Here is a 21,531-nt window from a genome sequence, read left to right as displayed (position 1 = left end):
TTTAATCACAAGAAACAGAATGCGTTCGGACGTAAGTTTGTTAAATACAACAGTGATGGGGAATATCAACTCACCCAGATTAGTATTGGGAATTAATGTAGTGGTCCTAGTAGACCATTTAGGAAATCAATGATATTGAAGGATATGCCAGTGAGAACAAACTGCATAATATAGATTTTAAAGATGGAATCCTGGATGATGACCTTATTTCAGGATTAGATAACTTGACATTTCTCCTGGTTTGCTGAGGTTTATTATGTGAAGTACAATGACTGTCCTCAGTAATGCACCTGGACATCCACTTAACTTGTAGATCTAGTTAATAATAGTAATAGCCATATAATGCAAGAAAGCCACAGGCTTTTGCTGCACTGGCTGGGAAAACAAAATGAGTAGATAAGAAAATACAAATTATTTGCTTTCCTACTCACGTAGGTAACTATTCAGTTGATCTTTGAATTTATGCAAACTGTCAGTATCAACTACCTGTGAAGGCAACCTGTTCTGGCAATCAACGGCTTGCTGGAACAGGTTGGAATTATCTGTAACAGTGAAAATTCAACCCGCATTCATTTTATTTGTACTCCTCAGAGCCTTATAAACCTCAGTCAGGTTACCTCTGATGTGCCTGGTTGCCAAGCTCTGCAGCCCACAGGCACCTCCGTAGCCAGGTGGGAAGGAGCAGCAGCAGTGCATAGCACACGCTTCTTGATTAGACCGGGGTTTGAGCCCGTCACCACCAAATACGGAGGATGCGGAAAGGTCAGGCAATGACCACCGCATATCCCGGAGCAATATGGCCTTAGTTGCTAATGCTCCTAAAAACCAAATAACAACAACAACATCTGCCGCCCACATATATGGTGTCTTTCCTCATGTGGTCGCTCTTTTGCTGATCTCATCATGCAAGTTTCCCATCTTTGGACCCTTTCGAGAAGCTTAATATCTTTCTTCAGATGATTTTAATATCTTTCTTCATATCTCTACATATTTGAACACAGTATTCCAAATGGTGTCTTACAATTGCCTTATGCAGTGGGACTATGACCTTCATATCTCTACAGGATAATATTCGATAAATCATCAATAGGACACCATGGGCTTTCCTGGCTGCCTGTTTACACTGCTCAGAAAACTTCATATCTGCCCATTATTATAACTCCCAGATCCCTTTCTTCCTCCAGTGTTTTTAATTCAACCCCCACCAAGTGTATAATTTATTTTGGTGTTTCCGTTTCCCCCAGTGTATACTGTTTAAGTTATGTGCTGTTACATGCACAGTTTGCTATTTCAGTCAATGAATGTGTAAGCTGGGAGTGTTTGCTATGGAACATATCCTCAATTTATACTAGTTATTTAAATGAAAAAATGTTTTGATTTATGTCACTTGTAAATAGAGGAATACCTATACAGGATTATGCAAGATAATAACCTCCTTGTTGCTGGGTTCTGTCTAATGTGATGTTGAATAATGAAGGCACACATCTTGCTAGGGCGCCTCCGTAGCCAGGTGGGAAGGAGCGGCAGTGCGTAGAACACGCTTCTTGATTAGACCGGGGTTCGAGCCCGTCACCACCAAATACGGAGGATGCGGAAAGGTCAGGGAATGACCACCGCATATCCCGGAGCAATATGGCCTTAGTTGCTAATGCTCCTAAAAACCAAAATAACAAACAATAACATCTTGCTAGCTGAAATATCAAGAGGATTAGCTAAGTTTCTGTTAGGATTTAAAAAAATTGGAAGATGTGAGAACAAGTTTGATATCTGAAGTATGGGAAAAGAATTCTTTTGCAGTTGTGATTTTTTTTTTTTTTTTTTTTTTTTTTTTGCGAATCACTGTTACTGTTGTTTATATAGGTGCTAATTAAAATACTTCAGATAAAGGAATCTGCAGATAAAGGAACCACTAGGTGGCAGTGATCACAGTGTGCTGAAGTGGGAGTTAACTCAAAGAGGTAACTACCATCAGGGATAAAGGGAAGAGTTTTTGCTTTCGTAAAGCTGACTACAGTGGTCTGAGACAGTACTTAAATTCCATACGGTGGGACAAACTGATGATGTTACCAACAGCAAATTCAAAATGGGAAGCATTCAAAGAATTTACCTTGGAAGCTACTAGGCTTTACATACCAACTAAGAAATGTTGTTCAAGGTTTACGCCAAAATGGATGTCAGATGAACTAATGAGACATATGGCAGAGAAGAAAAATGCATGGGATACATATAAATTAATGGGTGACATGGAAGCCTATGATAGATATAAGCTGGTCTATAACCAAGTCACAAAGGAGATTAGGCAGGCAGAGCCAGATTATGAGAAATCCTTGGCAAAGGATGCAAAGAAAAACAGCAAAGAGTTCTTTACCTGTGTAAACTCTAGAAGGAAAGGGATGAATCAGATTGGTCCACTGGATATTGATGGTTCAACTGTTGATGATCCTGCTCAGGTGGCTAACAAACTAAATGAGTATTTTGCATCTACATTCACCCATGAGGAGTTATTCAGGGAGGGGGAATGCCAGATGTGAGTTAAACTCCTGCAGTGAGCTGGATTATTTGGAATAACTGAGAGGAAAGTGGAGGAGAAATTGTTGAAGATAAACATAAAAAAAGGCACCTGGGGTGGACAGGATCTATCCAGTTATATTAAAGGAGGCAGCAAAGGAAGTGAGCAAACCCTTAGCCATAATTATGAGAGCTTCTTTGGACCCAGGGAAGGTACCCATGGACTGGAGATGTGCAAATGTGACCCCAATTCACAAAGGAGGATCAAATGGCAACACAAGTAATTATAGACCTGTTAGCTTAACTTCTATTCCAGGAAAATAAATGGAGGCACTGGTTAAAGAAGCACTGCAGGATCATCTAGACAAGACTTCAGATATAGCTTGGACACAGCATGGTTTTGTTAAGGGAAAGTCTTGCCTGACCAATTTGATTGGATACTATGATGCAATCACAAAAGAACTGGATGCAGGGAATAACTTTGATATCATATATTTGGATCTTAGAAAGGCTTTTGATACTGTTGCACATGGAAGACCGCTGCACTAATTGGAGCAGTGTGGCATTGGAGGCAAATTGCTGCTATAGATAAAGGGATGGTTGAGTGGGAGAAGACAGAGAGTGGTAATCAATGGACACTGCTCATCGTGGACTAATGTTATTAGTGGAGTCCCTCGGGGTTGAGTATTGGGTCCATTGTTGTTTTCTGTATTTATAAATGATATTGATGATGGTATATCAAGCTTAATGTCCAAGTTTGCAGACGATACGAAGGTTGGTAGGTTTGTTAAGGACACTAATGACAGTACTCTGCTGCAACAGGATCTAGAAAAGTTGAGATGGGCTGAGATGTGGCAAATGAAGTTTAACATTGACAAATGTGAAGTACTACATATGGGAAGCAACAACCCCAGGCCGACCGGGCTAGCCGAGTGGGTAAAGTACCTGCCCGGCAACCCAAAGGTCGCGGGTTCGATTCCCACCTCGGGCTTGGATCAAAGTACTGCAAAAACCTTGGGAGGTGCAATATGGCCACAGAAGCCGATGCGCCAACTACTACCAAATAAAAAAAAAAAAAAAAAGCAACCCCAGAGTGACATATCAAGTCTGTGGTACTACACTGACAATGGTAGAGAATGAAAAGGACCTGGGGGTAATTGTGCGGGCAGATATGAAGTTTTATGAGCAGTGCAGACGGTCTGCAAGAGTAACTCATAGTGTCTTGTCAATGATATACAGGAATTTTTCTTGCAGGGATAAGGAGGTGATTATCCCCTTATATAAGGGAATGGTCAGGCCACACCTTGAGTACTGTATACAGGTCTGGAGGCCTCATTTTAAGAAGGATGTAGAGCTGTGGAACGAGTACAGAGAAGGGCAACAAGATTAGTGAATGGAACAAAGGGTTGCTCTTACGAAAAAAGGCTTTAAGTTTTGCAAATTACAGTGTCTGGAGACTAGGCACCTGCAAGGTGATTTGATTGAGGTGTATAAAGCCTTGAATGGTTTGAGCATGCTCAATGCTGATGGAATTCTTCCTCTTGCTTAGAATAATCATTTGAGAGGGCATAAATTCAAATTGAGGAAAGATAGATGTGCGGAAGTTTGTCTTTAGCCATCGGGTAGTTGGTTGGTGGAACAGACTTCCATCCTTTGTTGTGGAAGTTGATAGCCTAAATAAATTTAAGGCCGAGCTGGACAGGTACTTGGAACGAATGGAGGGGCGAAATGGGAGCGTGGTGTTTTTTTTTGGCTGATGCTGCATAAGCTTGCTTTCTTGCATCATATGCCTCTACTAATGCTAAAAATGCTAAAGCTTAGATAAATATGTAAAAAAAAACCCTGTAGGTTTGTGTTTGTTTTTTACTTTTGCTCTTGTTATTTCATTTTTTATTTTTAGGCATCTTTTAATAGCATCAGGTTCTCAAGTGAAAGTATTTAGTACAGAGAGTGGGGAATGTATAAGGCATTTAAAGGGACATGTATCTACAATTGTCTCCCTTCAGATTAATCCAAAAAATCATGTACAGGTAAGTTTTAAACAGTTAATAAAGGTATCATTATTTACTAGTTAAATATATAGGCCGATCGAAGATTGTCATTGTATTTTGTGTATGGAGATCTAAAAATCCTGCTGTAGCCTCTTCTCAAATTTTTACTCAATAAAGTGGTGATATTGCATGACCACATGAGGAAGGACCTGAAGGTAAAGCTGTAATAGCTTAGGGTCAGATTGATGAATGATATAGTTGTTGATTGCTATCCTGAAGCATGTACTTTTACCAGAAATTTTTTCCACTGCCATATTCCACAGAAAGGCAGTTTTCTCAGATGAATGTGTGCAATCAGTACCAATCCCTGAAATGTTGTACAGGAATATCTATATTTAGTTGAGTTGATCTCCCCCCCCCCCCCCATATAGACATTGTGAGCAGTATAACTGCTAGTCATTTATTAGAATCATAATTCTTTAATAAGCAATATGAGAGTGCGCTGTGGGCTGATATACTTGTTGATCAGTAACCATTAGAGGATCTGTGGATGATGTGGGTTTGCAGCATGGTAATACACTTGCACATTTTGTATTAGTTATGTGATTGCTGAATGAAATTGTAGTTAAAAATCCCCATCACCACTACCCTGACTCTTATGTAGTCTGAACCGTATGAAGCTTTACAATGCCTTGTGCAGATGCATACGACAAAGTTGTTACCTATTGGCATAACATAAACAATGCATTTCTTGCTGCTGAGGATGGTGGATATTTCAGATGCTTGATGTTATACAAGTCATAAAAGACATGGCAACATCTCCAACTCTGTTTTGGACCATGTCATTTTTGAGGGGAAGTATGGTGGCTCTTTGGGTGTAAATTTTGGCTTGTCATATACTATATTTCCCTGAATGAAAAAGTATTATCTTTTTAACTTTCAACAGGATATTTAGACATATTTGAATGTTGCCATTCAGCATTGAAATGAGAGTAATGAATTTGGATCCTTCCAAGCCTGTGAAGAATTTTTTTTACGACTATTAAGTTTTTTAATTTTAATTGTCAATATGTATTTTCATGTGATTACTATTGTATAAGATTTCATCTCATTACTCTTTCAACTCATAATTGATGTAGCTATTGAATGGACAGGTTAGGAATTTGGTAATTTAATTTTTCTCTTCTTTACCTCCCTAAAAATCAACAGAAGCTAACAGTGAATGATTTTAAGAGTTTTTCTTCTAATTTTAAATTAATCGCAGTATTTATCATAACTAGTCATATAACTGTAGCATTGTAAGTAGTTTTTGAATAATAGAGCTAATTACAATACCAGTGAAAGTAACTTTTGAATAATGTGGTTAATGGTTGTCTTTGTCTTTTAGGCAAGAGTTTTCTCCTGATTGCTAAATAATTGCTTTAACTTAAAATAATATAGTGCAGCATTTAACTAGCTCTTAAATAATTAAAAAACTATATTTTTTAATTTTTAAAATAACTGTTGAAACTACTTTATTACGTCTGAACTTGACAACAACATCCACAAGGATTTCAAAATTGACATATAAATGGTTTGGTTATTGGAATGTTTTTTTTTTTTAAATTTTTTTCATTTCGTCTATTTCAATAAACTTGATAATTTTCACCCCAAATTTACTTGGAGTCCAGTCTTTTTTAATTAATATAATTTAATTAGAACTAGTAGTGACAATTTTAATAATGTATACTAGGGGGCTCTGCCTCCTGCTCACTTTGTTAGCCATCCCTTTTGCATGCTTTTCTACATAATATGTTGAGGTATGATGGAGTAAGTCAAATCTTTTCTACTTAAAAGATATAAACCAGTGCCTGTCGAAAGGCACTGGTTTATATCTAATCAGGAAATGACCTATGTAATTATTTACCAGTGCATTTGTAGTGTGCGGCATTCTCAAGGTCGAATAAATATCACTATGTAATTATTTACCTGCGTTTACATAGGTCACTTAGGAAAAGGCCTGGTAAAAATTCAGATCTGGGGGTATCACTTCATGCTTCAGCTAAAAGTCAGGAAGAAGGCAGTGATTGGCAGGTGCCACTCACTGTTTAGTCCCGCCCCTTTTCTCCTAGGTTGACATGCCTAGGGTGTTTATCCCTCCCCCACTTGCCATTGTTTAAAAATCGGGAACTAATTTTCCGAATTTAAAATAACAGGATGCGGTAGTAAACACCCTACCTAAGCTAAGCACTTTCCCCTCCTCGACGACACAAAACAATCAGAAACAAAGCCCATTCACAATAATCACCCAATCAGAATTCGACCATAGAATCACTCCGTTCTATGACCATGCCTACTGCACGGAAACAAGTGGTACCCAAATAATAGATTTTAGCCAGAGGCCCTTTTCTTCGGGTTCCATAATGCATGAGGAATATTGTTGCATCCGAAAGAGCAGGACTAAAATAGTTTACTGAAATATTTACAAACTATACCATACAAATACTAAAGTACAGTACTTACAAATATAGAATATTCATTAATATACAAAAAACATTACAATGGAACATCAAATATTAGACAGTGAAGCATGTGCACAAGGTTGGTGAATGTTATTGGAGGCATTTGTAGTGACGTAATTGTCTCGCCCTCTTCTCCTATTGGCTCGAATAAATATCACTAGGAGGACAAATTTTTTAATGTATAGAGAGATATATAAATATATTTTAATTTTTTAAATATTGGAATCAATTTTTAAACATGCACACATATCAATTTACCAGTATTTACCATACCTTGATAATTGTTCAAATGCAAATATTTATAACGTATTGAACTAGTTAACAAATTCAGCCCACGGTGGTATGGATTCCACACGATGACAAAATGCCATCCTGAAGTTTTGTTAGCCGTATGAAGATAACATACCTTGGGCTTTGTTGCCCTTTAAATAATTTTTTATATATTTATTTTGGTTGAGATCTGGAAAATTATATGGCCAGCAAATGATGGCCTTCTGAATTTTTTTTTTTAACCATGTTTGAACATTTTATTTTAAAAATTCTATACAGAATTACATTCTCAAAGTTGTTGAAAGGAAAATGCACTGAAAGTGGATGAGCTCATGAAAAATGTTGATGATAACTGGTAAATAAATTTTAATGGCCTGTTATATTGGCTTTCTGGAAGATGCTGTTTGGGAACAACAAGAGTGTTAATAAGAGGTGTACTTCATTGGCTGTAATTTTCAGGTAGTTCATAGCCTTCAAGTTTTGTTGCACCAGTAGTATAAGGGCTGAAGGATTTCCAGCAGAACATCTTCCAGACCAACCTTTTTTCAGATATGGACCACCTTTGTATTTGAGGTGGAAAACACAGACAACTTTTATGTTTTGAGGTGGGAGCCATGGATCACAAAAAATATTAAATTATACATGCACATTAATAACTACAAAAATCTCCAGCTTACGTAATACTCGACTTACGAAATTTGACTTTACGTAAGGTTTTGGCGGCCAGTACAAACTTAAAAAATCGTGGAAATATATTTTGCATTCCTTAGGGATAAATGGAGGTATCGTGAAAATATTGTAATGTGAACCCAATAATACTTTTTTTTCTCTTTTTCTTTTTTCTTTTTTTTTGGTAATTCGTTCCAAGACCCCGGAAGTTGAAATTTTCGCTATATAACTAAGCTATTTATCTCTCTCTAATTAAAAGGTCATTTTTATAATGGAAATTGCACTACACTTTCATTGTTATCATGTATTCTGTTATAAGAATCAATTATGAATGCCTTTGTGATGTTTTTCTAAAACCATTTCTGGAGTTCACTACCATAAAACAATAAAAACAATATGTACTTTCTGGTTTGTTGGGCTTTTCTGTTAGTGCAATCTATTATAAACAGATAGTAAACTTGATCCTATTGCATTTGTGATAATGCCGATAACTGGAATTGTGTGGGTTTTTATGTTACGGTATTATGGTGAAATGAGTTCCCCTTCACTGAAATCTTCAATCATATAAAAAAACAAATAAATTTTCAGAATCTTCTCTTCCTTCCTATTTATTTATTACAATGTGAAGGGAAAGGTACCAAGAGAAAGTGCAACTGCTGGCAGTGCTAGGAAACGAAACAAATCGATGGTTCAACTGTTGATGATCCTGTTCAGGCAGCTAACAAACTAAATTAATATTTTGCATCGGCATTCACACATGAGGAGTTATTCATGGAGGTGAATGCCAGAGGTGCATTCAACTCTGGCAGTAAGCTAGATAATCTTGTAATAACTGAGAGTAAAGTGGAGGAGAAATTGTTGAAGATAAACACAAGAAAGGCACCTGGGGTGGAAGGAATCTATCCAGTTATATTAAAGGAGGCAGCAGAGATAGTAAGCAAACCCTTAGCCATAATTAGGGAAGTACCCATGGACTGGAGATAATTACAGACCTGTTAGTTTAACTTCTGTTCCAGGGAAATTAATGGAGGCACTGGTTAAAGAAGCATTGCAGGATCATCTAGACAAGACTTCAGTTATAGCTCAGACACAGCATGGGTTTGTTAAGGGAAAGTCTTGTCTGACTAATTTGATTGGATACTATGATGTAGTCACAAAGGAACTGTATGTAAAGAATGACTTTGATATCATATATTTGGATCTTAGAAAAGCCTTTGATACTGTTGCACATGGAAGACTGCTGCACAAATTGGAGCAGTGTGGCATTGGAGGCAAATTGCTGCTATGGGTAAAGGAATGGTTGAGTGGGAAAAGACAGAGAGTGGTAATGAATGGACACTGTTCTTCGTGGACTAATGTTATTAGTAGAGTCCCTCAGGGTTCAGTGTTGGGTCCATTGTTGTTTTCTGTATTTATAAACGATATTGATGATGGTATATCAGGCTAATGTCTATGTTTGCAGACGATATGAAGGTTGGCAGGGTTGTTAATGACACTACTCTGCTGCAACAGGATCTAGAAAAGTTGAGCAGATGGGCTGAGAGGTGGCAAATGAAGTTTAACATTGACAAATGTAAAGTACTACCTATGGGAAGCAGTAATCCCAGAATAACGTATCAACTCTGTGGTACCAGTGATCACACACTGACAGTAGTAGAGAATGAAAAGGACCTGGGGGTGATTGTGCAGGCAGATATGAAGTTTTCTGAGCAGTGCAGATGGTCTGCAAGAGTAGCTCATGGCGTCTTGTCAATGATATACAGGAATTTTTCTAGCAGGGATAAGGAGATGATTATATCCTTGTATAAGGCAATGGTCAGGCCACACCTTGAGTACTGTATACAGGTCTGGAGGCCTCATTTTAAGAAGGATGTAGAGCTGTTGGAACGAGTACAAGGAAGGGCAACAAGATAGTGAATTGAACAAAGGTTGCTCTTATGAAGAAAGGCTTAAATTTTGCAAATTACAGTGTCTGGAGACTAGGCACCTGCGAGGTGGTCTGATTGAGGTGTAGAAAGCATTGAATGGTTTGAGCATGCACAATGCAGATGGGATTCTTCCTCTTGCTCAGAATAATCGCCTGAGAGGGCATAAATTCAAATTGAGGAAAGACGGTTGTAGAATAGATGTGCGGAAGTTTGCTTTTAGTCAGTGGGTGGTTGATTGCTGGAACAAACTTCCATCTGTTGTTGTAGAAGTTGATAGCTTAAATAGATTCAAGGTAGAACTTGACAAACATTTGGAGCATATGAATGGGTGAAATAAGGGGTTTTTTTTGGCTGATGCTATATAAGCTTGCTTTCTTGCATCATGTGCCTTTGATAATGCTAATGCTAAATTTGATTTAGAAAGGAAGATGATTAATTAAGAAGTACGAAGCAGGACAAAGTTTGTCATCTATTGCACGGAATTAGATCTCGCTGCTTCAACAGTGAATACTATTTCAAGGAACAGGGGCTGTGTAAAAGAACATGTTAAAGGATCAACGCATTTACGATCAACAGACAGTGATCACAAAACAGCATTCAGGTGCTATATCGAAGATGGGAAAACTATTAATAATATGGACGGAAAATCAGATTCAGAAGCAAGTGCCCCTGAGTCCATTCAAGCAAAACAAAGAAGTATTTATGAAGATATTAAGGATAAGTATGGCGAACCCCAAGCAAAGTTCGTGCCAAGCAACGGATGGTTAAATAGCATTGCGCTGGTTTCCAAAACATTAAAGTATGCAGTGAAGTCGCCAGTGCCGATTCTGCAGCTGCAGAGAAATTTTGTGATATGTTGAAAAAAACCCTTCAAAATCTCCACAGCTCTCAACTTTCGCAGCTACGTGCTTACAGCTGGAGAGTTAATTCTGGCATGATGCTTGAAAGATAAAACTTACTGACGTTATGCCTGTCTCCTCTCTCTTTTTATACTTTTATAATTTTAAAATTTTTGTAATTTTTCCTATCCATGAGAGAGAAAAATTGAATAAATAATTCTATTTACATGTTCATCGACCATTTATTTTTTGCGTCAATAAAATTCAGTGTGCATAGTTGCGAATACTGTATAAGCATTTAGGGAAATTCCGACTTACATAAAGTTCTGTGGAACGCAACCCTTACATAGTAGTAGTAGTGGCATGTGATGCAAGAAAGCAAGTGTATGAGCATATGCAGCAGCATCAGCCAAAAAAAAAAAAAAAAAAAAAAACACACCATTCCCTCCAAATACCTGTCCAGTTCCTCCTTAAATTTATTAAACCTGTCAACTTCCACAACGACAGATGGAAGTTTGTTCCAGCAATTAACCACCTGCTGTCTAAAGGCAAATTTTCGCACATCTATTCTACATCTGTCTTTTCTTAATTTGAATTTATGCCCCCTTAGGTTCGTAATCTGAACAAGTGGAAGGATACCATCAGAATTCAGCATGCTCAACCCATTCAAGGCTTTATACACCTCAGTCAGATCACTGCGCAGGTTCCTAGTCTCCAGCCACTGCAATTTGCAGAACTTAAGAGGATCCCTTCATTCCCCTCACCAATCTTGTTGCCCTTCTCTGTACACGCTCAAGCAAATCGACATCCTTCCTAAAATGAGGCCTCCAGACCTGTACGCAGTACTCTAGGCATGGCCTAACCATTGCCTTATGCAGAGGGACAATCACCTCCTTTTCCCTGCTAGCAAAATTCGTATATATCATTGACAAAACCCCATGACCTGCCCTGGCAGGCTGTCTGCATTGCTCAGAAAACTTCATATCTGACTGCACAATTACTCCCAGGTCCTTTTCATTTTCTACACCTTAAGTGTAGTACCACACAGTTGGTACTTTTCTCTCGGGTTACTTCTACCCATATGCAGTACTTTGCATTTGCCAAGGTTAAATTTCAGTTGCCACTTCTTAGCCCATTGCCCAAACTATCTAGATCCTGTTGCAGTGTCGCCTCCATAGCCAGGTGGGCAGGAGCGGCAGTGCGTAGCACATGCTTCTTGATTAGACCGGGGTTCGAGCCCTTGACCACCAAATACATAGGATGGGAAAGGTCAGGGAATGACCACCGCATATCCCCGGAGCAATATGGCCTTAGTTGCTAATGCTCCTAAAAACCAAATAACAAACAAACAAAAACAAAACAATCCTGTTGCATTAACAACCCTGCCAACCTTTTTGTCATCTGCAAACTTTGACACTAAGCATGATATGCCTTCATCAATATCATTGATAAATATACAAAACAACAGTGGACCCAACGCCGAACCCTGTGGGACTCCACTAATAACATTAGTCTACGAAGAGCAGCACCCATTGATTACCACTCTCTGTCTTCTCCCACTTAACCATCCTTTTATCCATTGTAGCAACTTACCCTTAATACCATTCCGCTTCAATTTGTACAATAGTCTTCCATGCGCAACAGTGTCAAAAGCTTTCCTGAAATCCAAATATATGATATCAAAATTATTTTTTGCATCCAGTTCCTTTGTAACCACATTATAATAACGTAAGTCAGGGAGTGGCTGTATGTACTAATACTTAGCATGTATGAGGGGTAGTTAAAAAAAATTCTGAGAACAGAGTATAAAAGACATGGTTATTGTATTTAATTCTTCAAAAAAAAAAAAAAAATTCAAATCTCCAGGTTGGACATCAAACAAGGCTTCCATAGCTGCTTTTAGCTATCCATCATCTTTAATATGAGTTCTATAAAGAATGGGACTTGAAGTTTTTGAACAAATAATAGTCACTTGGTGCTAGATTCAGGGTGTATGGTGTTAGATTAACACTTTTGCTTACGATCTTTTTGACCTGGGATTGAGCCAGTCTGGATTTAAATGGACAGAGACATTTTTGGGCTTTCTTCTCACTATGTCTGAATTAATCTGCCTCGGTGAAGGTTGTTGGACAAAAAATCTGGGTTTTTCTTCTGTCAAATTGGAGGGAAATGTTCTGTAAGTAGGGCGGTTTCTCTCCAAGTCGATTAAAAATGCAAAGCTGCATATTTGCTTGTGGTGGAAGCAGTGAATGCATTAATTGTTCAAACTCAATTTCATGAATTTTAGCCTGTGCATGATTACATTGTCAATGGAAAAACAAAACCCAATAACCCAACTTTTCTTGTCTTTTTTTCCCAAATTGCATCTTTTAACTTTGGCATGAGTCTGGCATAATCTTCCCCTGTTATTACAGTTTTAGGTACAAGGTGAACAATTAAAAAAAATCCTTTTGTGTCCCAGAAAATCAAGGCCAACACTTTTCCAGCTGATGGTTCAATTTGAAACTTTTTTGAGGGTTGGAGTTCCCTTGTACTTCCACTGCATGTTTTTTAATTTGGATTCAGGATCATAAAAATGTAGCCAATTTGCATCACCAGTGACAAAACGGGATAAAATTTTATCTGGATTAGCAAGAATTAATTTTAAATTCTCTTGATGACTTCACTCTTTGATGTTTGTCATGAATCAAAAGGTTTCCGAGAACCCATCTTGCACAAACTTTGGACATTCCTGATGCTTATGTATTATTGTTAAAATGCTTCCATGGGAAATGTTAATTACTTTTTGAAGTTGACGTACTAATTTTTCTGTTTTCTAAAATATTTTTTTTAATGATGACAGTTGTTTCAGAATTGATTGCCAACCAGACCTTCAGTTATTCTCAACTGTCTTCTTTCCTGTTTTGAACTCTGCCGATAACCTTGCAACAGTACCATAGCAGGGTGATACTTCCGAAACCATGTTTCATGATTTTTTCTCGTGCATTTCTGCCCTTTTTGGTCAAAAATTTGATTACTAAATGCTTGATTTGCAGAATATTCATTCTTTTTCTGCCTTCCAACATAAAAAATGAAATTTCAGAAACTGCTAAGAGGATCCCTTCATTCTCCTCACCAATCTTGTTGCTCTTCTCTGTACATGCTCAAGCAAATCTACATCCTTCCTAAAATGAGGCATCCAGACCTGTACGCAGTACTAAAGGCGTGGCCTGACCATTGCTTTATACAGAAGGACAATCACCTCCTTTTCCCTGCTAGCAAAATTCCTGTATATCATTCACAAAACCCCATGACCTGCTCTGACAGCCTGTCTGCATTGCTCAGAAAACTTCATATCTGACTGCACAATTACTCCCAGGTCTTTTTCATTTTCTACCACCGTAAGTGTAGTACTGCACAGTTGGTACGTTCCTCTGGGGTTACTTCTACCCATATGCAGAACTTGGCATTTGTCAATGTTAAACTTCAGTTGCCTCTTCTCTGCCCAAATTTTCTAGATCCTGTTACAGTAGCGCACTGCCCATTACTGTCATTAACAATCCTGCCAACCTTTGTATCATCTGCAAACTTTGACATTAAGCCTGATATACCCTTATCAATATCATTGATAAATATACAAAACAACAATGTGACTCCATTAATAACATTAGTCCACGAAGAAGAGCAGCATCCATTGATTACCACCCTCTGTCTTCTCCCACTCAACCATCCTTTTTGTCCATTGTAGCAACTTACCCTTAATACCATTCTTCTCCAATTTGTACAGTAGTCTTCCATGCGCAACAGTGTCAAAAGCTTTCCTGAAATCCAAGCATGTGATATCAAAATAATTTTTTGCATCCAGTTCCTTTGTAATCACATCATTATAACCAATCAGATTTGTCAGACAATACTTTCCTTTAACAAACCCGTGCTGTGCCTGAATTATTGCTGCAGTCATGTCTAGATGATCAGATGATCCTGCAATGCATCTTTAACCAGTGACTCCACTATTTTACCCATAACAGAAGTTAAACTAACTGGTCTGTAATTACTTGTGTCACCCTTTGATTTCCCCTTTGTGAATTGGGGATACATTTGCACATCTCCAGTTCGTGGGGACCTCCCCCAAGTCCAAGGATGCTCTCATAATTATGGCTAAGGGTTTGCTTATTTCCTTTGCCTCCTCCTTTAATATAACTGGATAGATCCCATCCACCCCAGGTGCCTTTCGTATGTTTAACTTCATCAATTTCTCCTCCACTTTGCTCTCGGTTATTACAAAATCATTAAGCACCCTGCTACAATTTGATAACCTTCTGGCATTTTCAATCCTTAATAACTCCTCGTGTGAATGTAGATACAAAATACTATTCAGTTTGTTTGCTATCTGAGCAGGATCATCAACAGTCGAGCCATTGATATCAAGTGGACCAATCTGATTTATCCCATTCCTTTTAAAGTTTATATAAATAAAGTTGTTGTTGTTATTTGGTTTTTAGGAGCATTAGGAACTAAGACCATATTGCTCCGGGGATATGGTGGTGGTCATTCCTTGACCTTCCTGCATCCTCCGTATTTGGTGGTCATGGGTTCGAACCCCAGTCTAATCAAGAAGTGTGTGCTACACACTGCTTCTCCTGCCCACCTGGCTACGGAGGCGCCATATAAATAAAGAAATCCTTGCTGTTTTTCTTAGCATCCTTTGCCAAAGATTTTTCATAATCTGTCTTCGCCTGCCTAACCTCCTTTGTGACTTGATTACAGACTAGCTTATATCTGCCATAGACTTCTGTGTCGCCTGATAATTTATATGCATTCCATGTATTTTTCTTCTCTGCTACGAGTCTCATTAGTTCATTTGACAACCATTTAGGCCTAAACCTTGAACAATATTTCTTAATAGGTATGAAACTTTTAGTAGCTTCCACAATTAATTCCTTGAATGCTTCCCACTTAGAATTTGCTGTTGGTAACATCATCAGTTGATCCCACTGTACAGAATTTAAAAACTGTCTGGTAGTTGGAATGGGAGGGAGATATTCTGTTATTACTGTTATTTAAAATTTTCATAAAGAAAGTAATAATTATGTCCAAAAGAGAGCTTGTTAAAGATTATGCTGGAATTATAGATAAGAGGGAACAGAAAATGCGGTTATCAGCTTGATGTCTTATGATAACAAGGATAAATTGGCATTAACATCCCAAATTTCCATGTAACTAAAAAAGAATCTTTTAGAAATTAAAATTGAAAGGTGTAGTGATTACACTGTTATAGAATATTAATATGAATATGATTAGCACACATAATCAAGGAGAATCTTGATTGTATGTGTGATAAGCATTCATCATCATCAACTAGCTATGATGAAATATGGATAAATTTTTTACCTCTTTTGGATACAGATATTTTTTTACTCCATGCATGTCAGTTTCCAGTTCATATTTCATTTTCTTTAACCATTAATAAGTTACAAGAGTAAATATTACTATAATTTTTTCTGAACTCAACATATACCTCCATATATTATTGTGGACATCCATATATTATTGTGGTTTCAGCAGTTTGAAAATTTATTGGTTTTGCCAACAGAATTATATTGAATACTAAACAAGATGATAAAATTGCTAACAGAAAATAACATCAGTTATTTTTGCCCCAAAATAAATTTAATATGGAGAATTAACCTAATCAGAAGTATCATAATGCTAGGAAGTTGAGTCATTGCTATTTAAATTATTTGCAGTACAGTGACATGAATTTTTTTTTTGCTCATTTTATAAATAAAATGCTTAATGACATTCTTTATTCTCCTTGCTTATGGTTGCAATAGATGATTATGCAATCATGCAAAGTTGCTTTGCAGTAAAGATTATTTTGATAAAAACACAGGTATTTATTTAATTCAAAATGCTGTTTGAATCAAAAATAATTATTCTTTTATTATAATATTGTAACATTAAAAAAAGTTTATATATATATTGTTAAAATATAAGATAGATTATCATTCCTTTTTGTAGGAAATTTCATCACTCGATGCTGACATCAAACTGTTCGGTTAATATAATATAATATAAAAGATCTAAGTTTATAACCGAAAATATCCTTAATAAAAGGTTGTAAAATTATGCTGTTTTTTATAAAACTAATCTTGTCTTCAATTCCTATTGTCTACTTACTGCTACCAAGGAAGAGCAAAGCGTAACTGATGTACATCAATCTACCCCAAACTAAACCCTTCAGTAATGATAGATTAGAAACAGAAGACAATTGTCAAACTATATTAAAAACCGTATTAAAATATATTAGACTAGACTTCTTTATACATGATGAAGTGTTTCAGTTATGAACCATGCTCACAAGAAGTAAAGTGATAATTTAAACAATATCCACTCTCTTATACTTTAAAATTGGTGCAGCGCGACGAGATTATTTTCGTTAACCAATTTGAATCATGCTATTCACACATGTGCATAAAGGTTCATAACCGAAATACTTCGTCATGTTTATAAGAAGTTTAGTCTAAAATATTTTAATACTGTTTTTAATATAGTTTGACAATTATCTTCTGTTTCTAATCTGTCATTACTGGTGGGTTTAGTTTGGGGTAGATTGATGTACATCGGCTACGCTTTGCTCTTCCTTGGTAGCAGTGGGAATTGAAGACAAGATTAGTTTTATAAAAAACTGCATAATTTTACGATCTTTTAATAAGGATATTTTCGCGTTATAAACTTAGATCTTTTATATTATATTATATTAACCGAACAGTATGATGTGAGCGTCAGGTGATGAAATTTCCTACGAAAAGGTATGATAATCTATCTTATATTTTAACAATATTACTTAAAGTAGGAAGAACTGGGCTTCATTGCCCATATATTTTGAAATATATATATATACTCCTGAGCCAAAACATAACTACCAACTTAATAACGTGTTAAGTTGCCATTTGCTATGATATCTGCTTGCACCTAGCATGGCATCAGCTCCACAAGATGGTTCTAGGTGTCCTCAAGTATTCTGCACTAGCTGGAAAGAAACACGTCCCAGAGCAAGGCATTGGCGATTGTTGTGTTCCCCTGCATCTCACAAAAGTTCGATGGGATTGATGTTGGGAGAATTTGGTAGCCAGGAGAGCACATGAAATGCTTGGACATGACCCTTGAACCATTCCTGCACAATGCAGGCCTTGTGATATGGGGTGTTGTCTTATTGAAAGAGTCCAGTGCCACCTGGATACATGATCAACATATAGGGCAAAACAATGGCAAAAACTTGGTCCAAAACAATGATGAGTGAGGATGTCTTCAGTGGGGACCCAGCGATGTTCATTAAAAACTTCCCACAAACCATGATACCATTACCACTGGCCTGATTTCATCCAACAATGCAGTCTTGTTGCAGCTGTTCACCTGCTCACTGTCATATATGGACCTGTTCATTGCCATGATGGAGCTGGAACTTTGATTCATCTGGCCAGGTGACTCTTTTCCAGCCATCCAATGTCTAGGAATGGTACTCACATGCCCACTGCAGGTGGAGGTTAATGACCGTCAGTCAGCATGAGCACATGAATAGGTCAGCTACTCTGTAATCCTATCTGCAAGAGTGTCTACTGGATGGTGTGCTCAGAAATGTTTCTCTGTGTGTCCTGGTTGTAGTCTGCTGTTAATTGATGGATCATTAGCAGTCTGTTGTCCTAGACAGCAATTGCCAACCACCATTCACCTTGACTGCCAACGAGCAGTGGTCTCCCCATCCCAGAATGTTGGGTGGTTGTGTGTTCCTCTTGGGACTATTCCCTCCACACCTTCACTGTGGTTGTGGCCCTCAAACAGCTAAAAATGTCTGCAGTTGCTGAGATGTTGGCCTGCCTTCCTGGCATGCAAATCAATCCCTGTTTAAACTTCACCAGATTCTTCCCTTCCTCCTTCCCTCGTACTGATAAACTGACAGGCACTATCTGTGCCATCACTGTATATGTTGCATTGGTGCAGTGGGACGCATCTACTCATGGAGATAGGGATGGTCATAATGTTTTGGCTCATGAGTGTATGTATTTCTTTATTAGAGTTGTTTTTCTTATTTGATAATTTTTCTTATATTAATTTATGCAAAAAATTGTGTATATGAAAATTTTTCATTGTTCTTTACATCTGATTTTTTTTCATTCAAAAATTTTTATAAATGTTTTGCTAGATTTTATCTTGCTCAGAAGATGGAATTGTAATTCAGTGGGACTATGTAGATGGTGTTGCTGTCAAGGTCAGTAGAGTCAATTTTATAAAAAAAATTATAAAATTCTTATGGTTTCAGTTAATAATAAATTAAAATCATTTAATATTAGTTTTAATTTTCTCTAATAAATTTTATTATTCATGCTACCTACTAAATAAAAGAACTTAGTTCATTGATGAACTAAGTTCTTTTATTTAGTAGGTAGTGTAATGGAGAGGAGGGGTGGAAAGCTAAAATTTTTTTGAAATTTTAAGAAAATAAAGATTGTCCTTGTGAATGAAGTGATTGGAGAAAGAAGGATAATTATAAATGTCAGTGTGAAGTAGGTCTCCTTTCAGACATAAATTTCAGAAGGCCTGATGTAGCTGAGTGGTCAGGAGCGTGGATGCAGTAGCACACTGCTAAATCCAATTAATATTTGTATTGATTGATTTATTGTAAACTCCACTGACCTGGTGGTTGTGCCACGGTATAAACAAGAACATTTTTCTTAAATTACATAACTCACTAGAAGAGAATATTCAGAAGTAGAAAACTCCTGGAAACTAGCGAGATGATATGTCTTCTTTACTGGACTAGAACTCTCACAAACTGAAAAGAATTTTGAAAATAAATGACCAGTGGAGTGGAAATGGAGGTTGGGTGACCTATATAAAAAAAGGATGGCAAAATATATATCTGAATGAAGAAAAAAATTTGGCCGGTGATTTGTGATCCCCTTCAGAGAAAGCTACAAGGCACTGTAGTGGATGAAGGAAAAATGTAGTGTTTCAATAAATCCTCAACCCAGAAATATCTGAGGTGAACACCTTAGCCCTTACACTACAACAACACATAAGCCAATACCTTCCTGACTGACAAAACTATAAAAATGGACTAAAAATGCATTTACAAATATAAACACCCACAGACAGCACCTCTGGTGGGGATAGATTATCTAATAACTTTGTATCAAACAATAAATGTAAAAGATTGTCTAAGATACCTAAAATATAAATTAAACAAAATTATATAATTTTAAAAGTAGGAACCAAGTAAGAAAATGCCTCTTGTGATTTTTCTAGTCAGTCAGAGGTACTTGGTCTTTTATTTATGTGTTAAATTTTTTTTTACATAAGTGCTCAAAATGTTCACCTTCAACTGAGACATATACCTTACCTTGATAAATAAGGGGCTCCAGCAAATGGGATAACTATTATGGGACATGGTATACTTCTTCTGAGCAGCCCTAGTGAAGAATCTTAGCAGCATTCTGAAGCAACTTGTTTTAAATTGACTTCTTAGTCCTCTATAGCAGTTGTTTTAAGTGTCTGGTCAAGCAAAAATCTATGTAATCTATTAATGGATTTTGGTGAGGAGAGTAGGTCTTTTGGGACAGTATAGTGGTTTCACCACTTGTCACTTGTTTGGAGTGGTTTGGGTTTAATTCTTCTGTTGTAGACTGGAGGAATTTTTAAAGGCTTCTTCAGTTTGGAAGTGTAGTCAGCCAATCTCAGATAGAGAGAGTAGGATTTTTGTTGTGTGTTATTTTGAGTTTTTCAGCCTGTGAACACATTCTTGCACAGACAATATACACTAACACAATATGGTCTCAGCTGATGTACCAAAACCCACCAATAACTAGAGAGGCTTACATCTTTATTATAATTATTTATAGCTATTGATATTCCAGTGATTCATGAATAGGATTCCATATTTTTTGTGGTGCCATTGAGATTTTAACATACAATGTGCATTTTAATAATCAGCCAGTCCTCTAAATTTTCATTAGCTAGGCTCCTGGCTGTTTTCCATAATACAGAGATGCTCTACTATAGTACCATATAAAGACTTGGCATATAAGTCAAATTCCTTAAGAAGTGTTTGCTGAACCATTCAGTGGTCACCCAACCCTGTATGACATATAGATTTTAAATCTAGTGCTTGCCATATCAAGTGTGATATTAATGACAGCTGCTGGAATGGATGAATGACATGATAAATTTCCTGAGACTGTGTGTGCTATGAGATAATCATTCCATTTCTAATTAGTATTGATAGACCACTAAAATTTCAAGAAATTTTAGCTTAGTGAGAAGGCATTTGAAAACTCATGTTTATAAGAACTATTTTCTTTATTATTGTTCTTTCAATGTATTTCAACCACAGGAGGAATTCTGAATTATAATGTGTGTGCTTGCATGTGTGTGTGCGCGTGCACACTGAAAGGACAGAATTCATGAGATACCTGGTTCTTGAGCAACGCGACACTGTCACCCCTCTCACTAATGGATGAACTCACTGCTTGGCAGGTATTTGGTACACTGCATCCACATAGGCAGTAATTTGATGTCAGTATGGATAAACATCATGAGTTAACTGATTTTGAAAGAGGGATGATAGTGGGTGCCTGATGCATGGATCACCCTATCATGGAGGTGGTACAAAAATTGCACTATCCCTGTTCGACAATATCAACAGTGTATCGGGAATATGCCATTTCCGGGATAGCATCTCATTGTGGATAGCACTGTGGGCGCAGAAAGGTGGTTGACGAATGTGGCCGTCGATGTCTGTCTCGCATTGTTTCAACCAACTGGAGAGTGACGGTGGAACAAATCACCG

General features: G+C 37.2%; 1 protein-coding gene across 1 annotated transcript in view; it reads left to right on the top strand.

Moving 5' to 3' along the window:
* l(2)05287 (WD repeat-containing protein l(2)05287) overlaps window positions 1–21,531 on the top strand; it is a 93,250-nt gene that overhangs the window by 9,854 nt on the left and 61,865 nt on the right. Inside the window, exons 2-3 of the mRNA XM_090368719.1 lie at window positions 4,409–4,538; window positions 18,889–18,954. Coding sequence (XP_090224845.1) covers window positions 4,409–4,538; window positions 18,889–18,954 — 196 coding nt within the window. The remainder of the gene's footprint in view (window positions 1–4,408; window positions 4,539–18,888; window positions 18,955–21,531) is intronic.

Source organism: Mastigoproctus giganteus, chromosome 1 (assembly GCF_048544385.1).
Source record: "Mastigoproctus giganteus isolate SK-2022 chromosome 1, ASM4854438v1, whole genome shotgun sequence".
NCBI classification, from domain to species: Eukaryota; Metazoa; Arthropoda; class Arachnida; order Uropygi; family Thelyphonidae; genus Mastigoproctus; species Mastigoproctus giganteus.
Note: the sequence above shows the minus strand (reverse complement) of the source record. Positions and strands in the feature narration are given on the sequence as shown.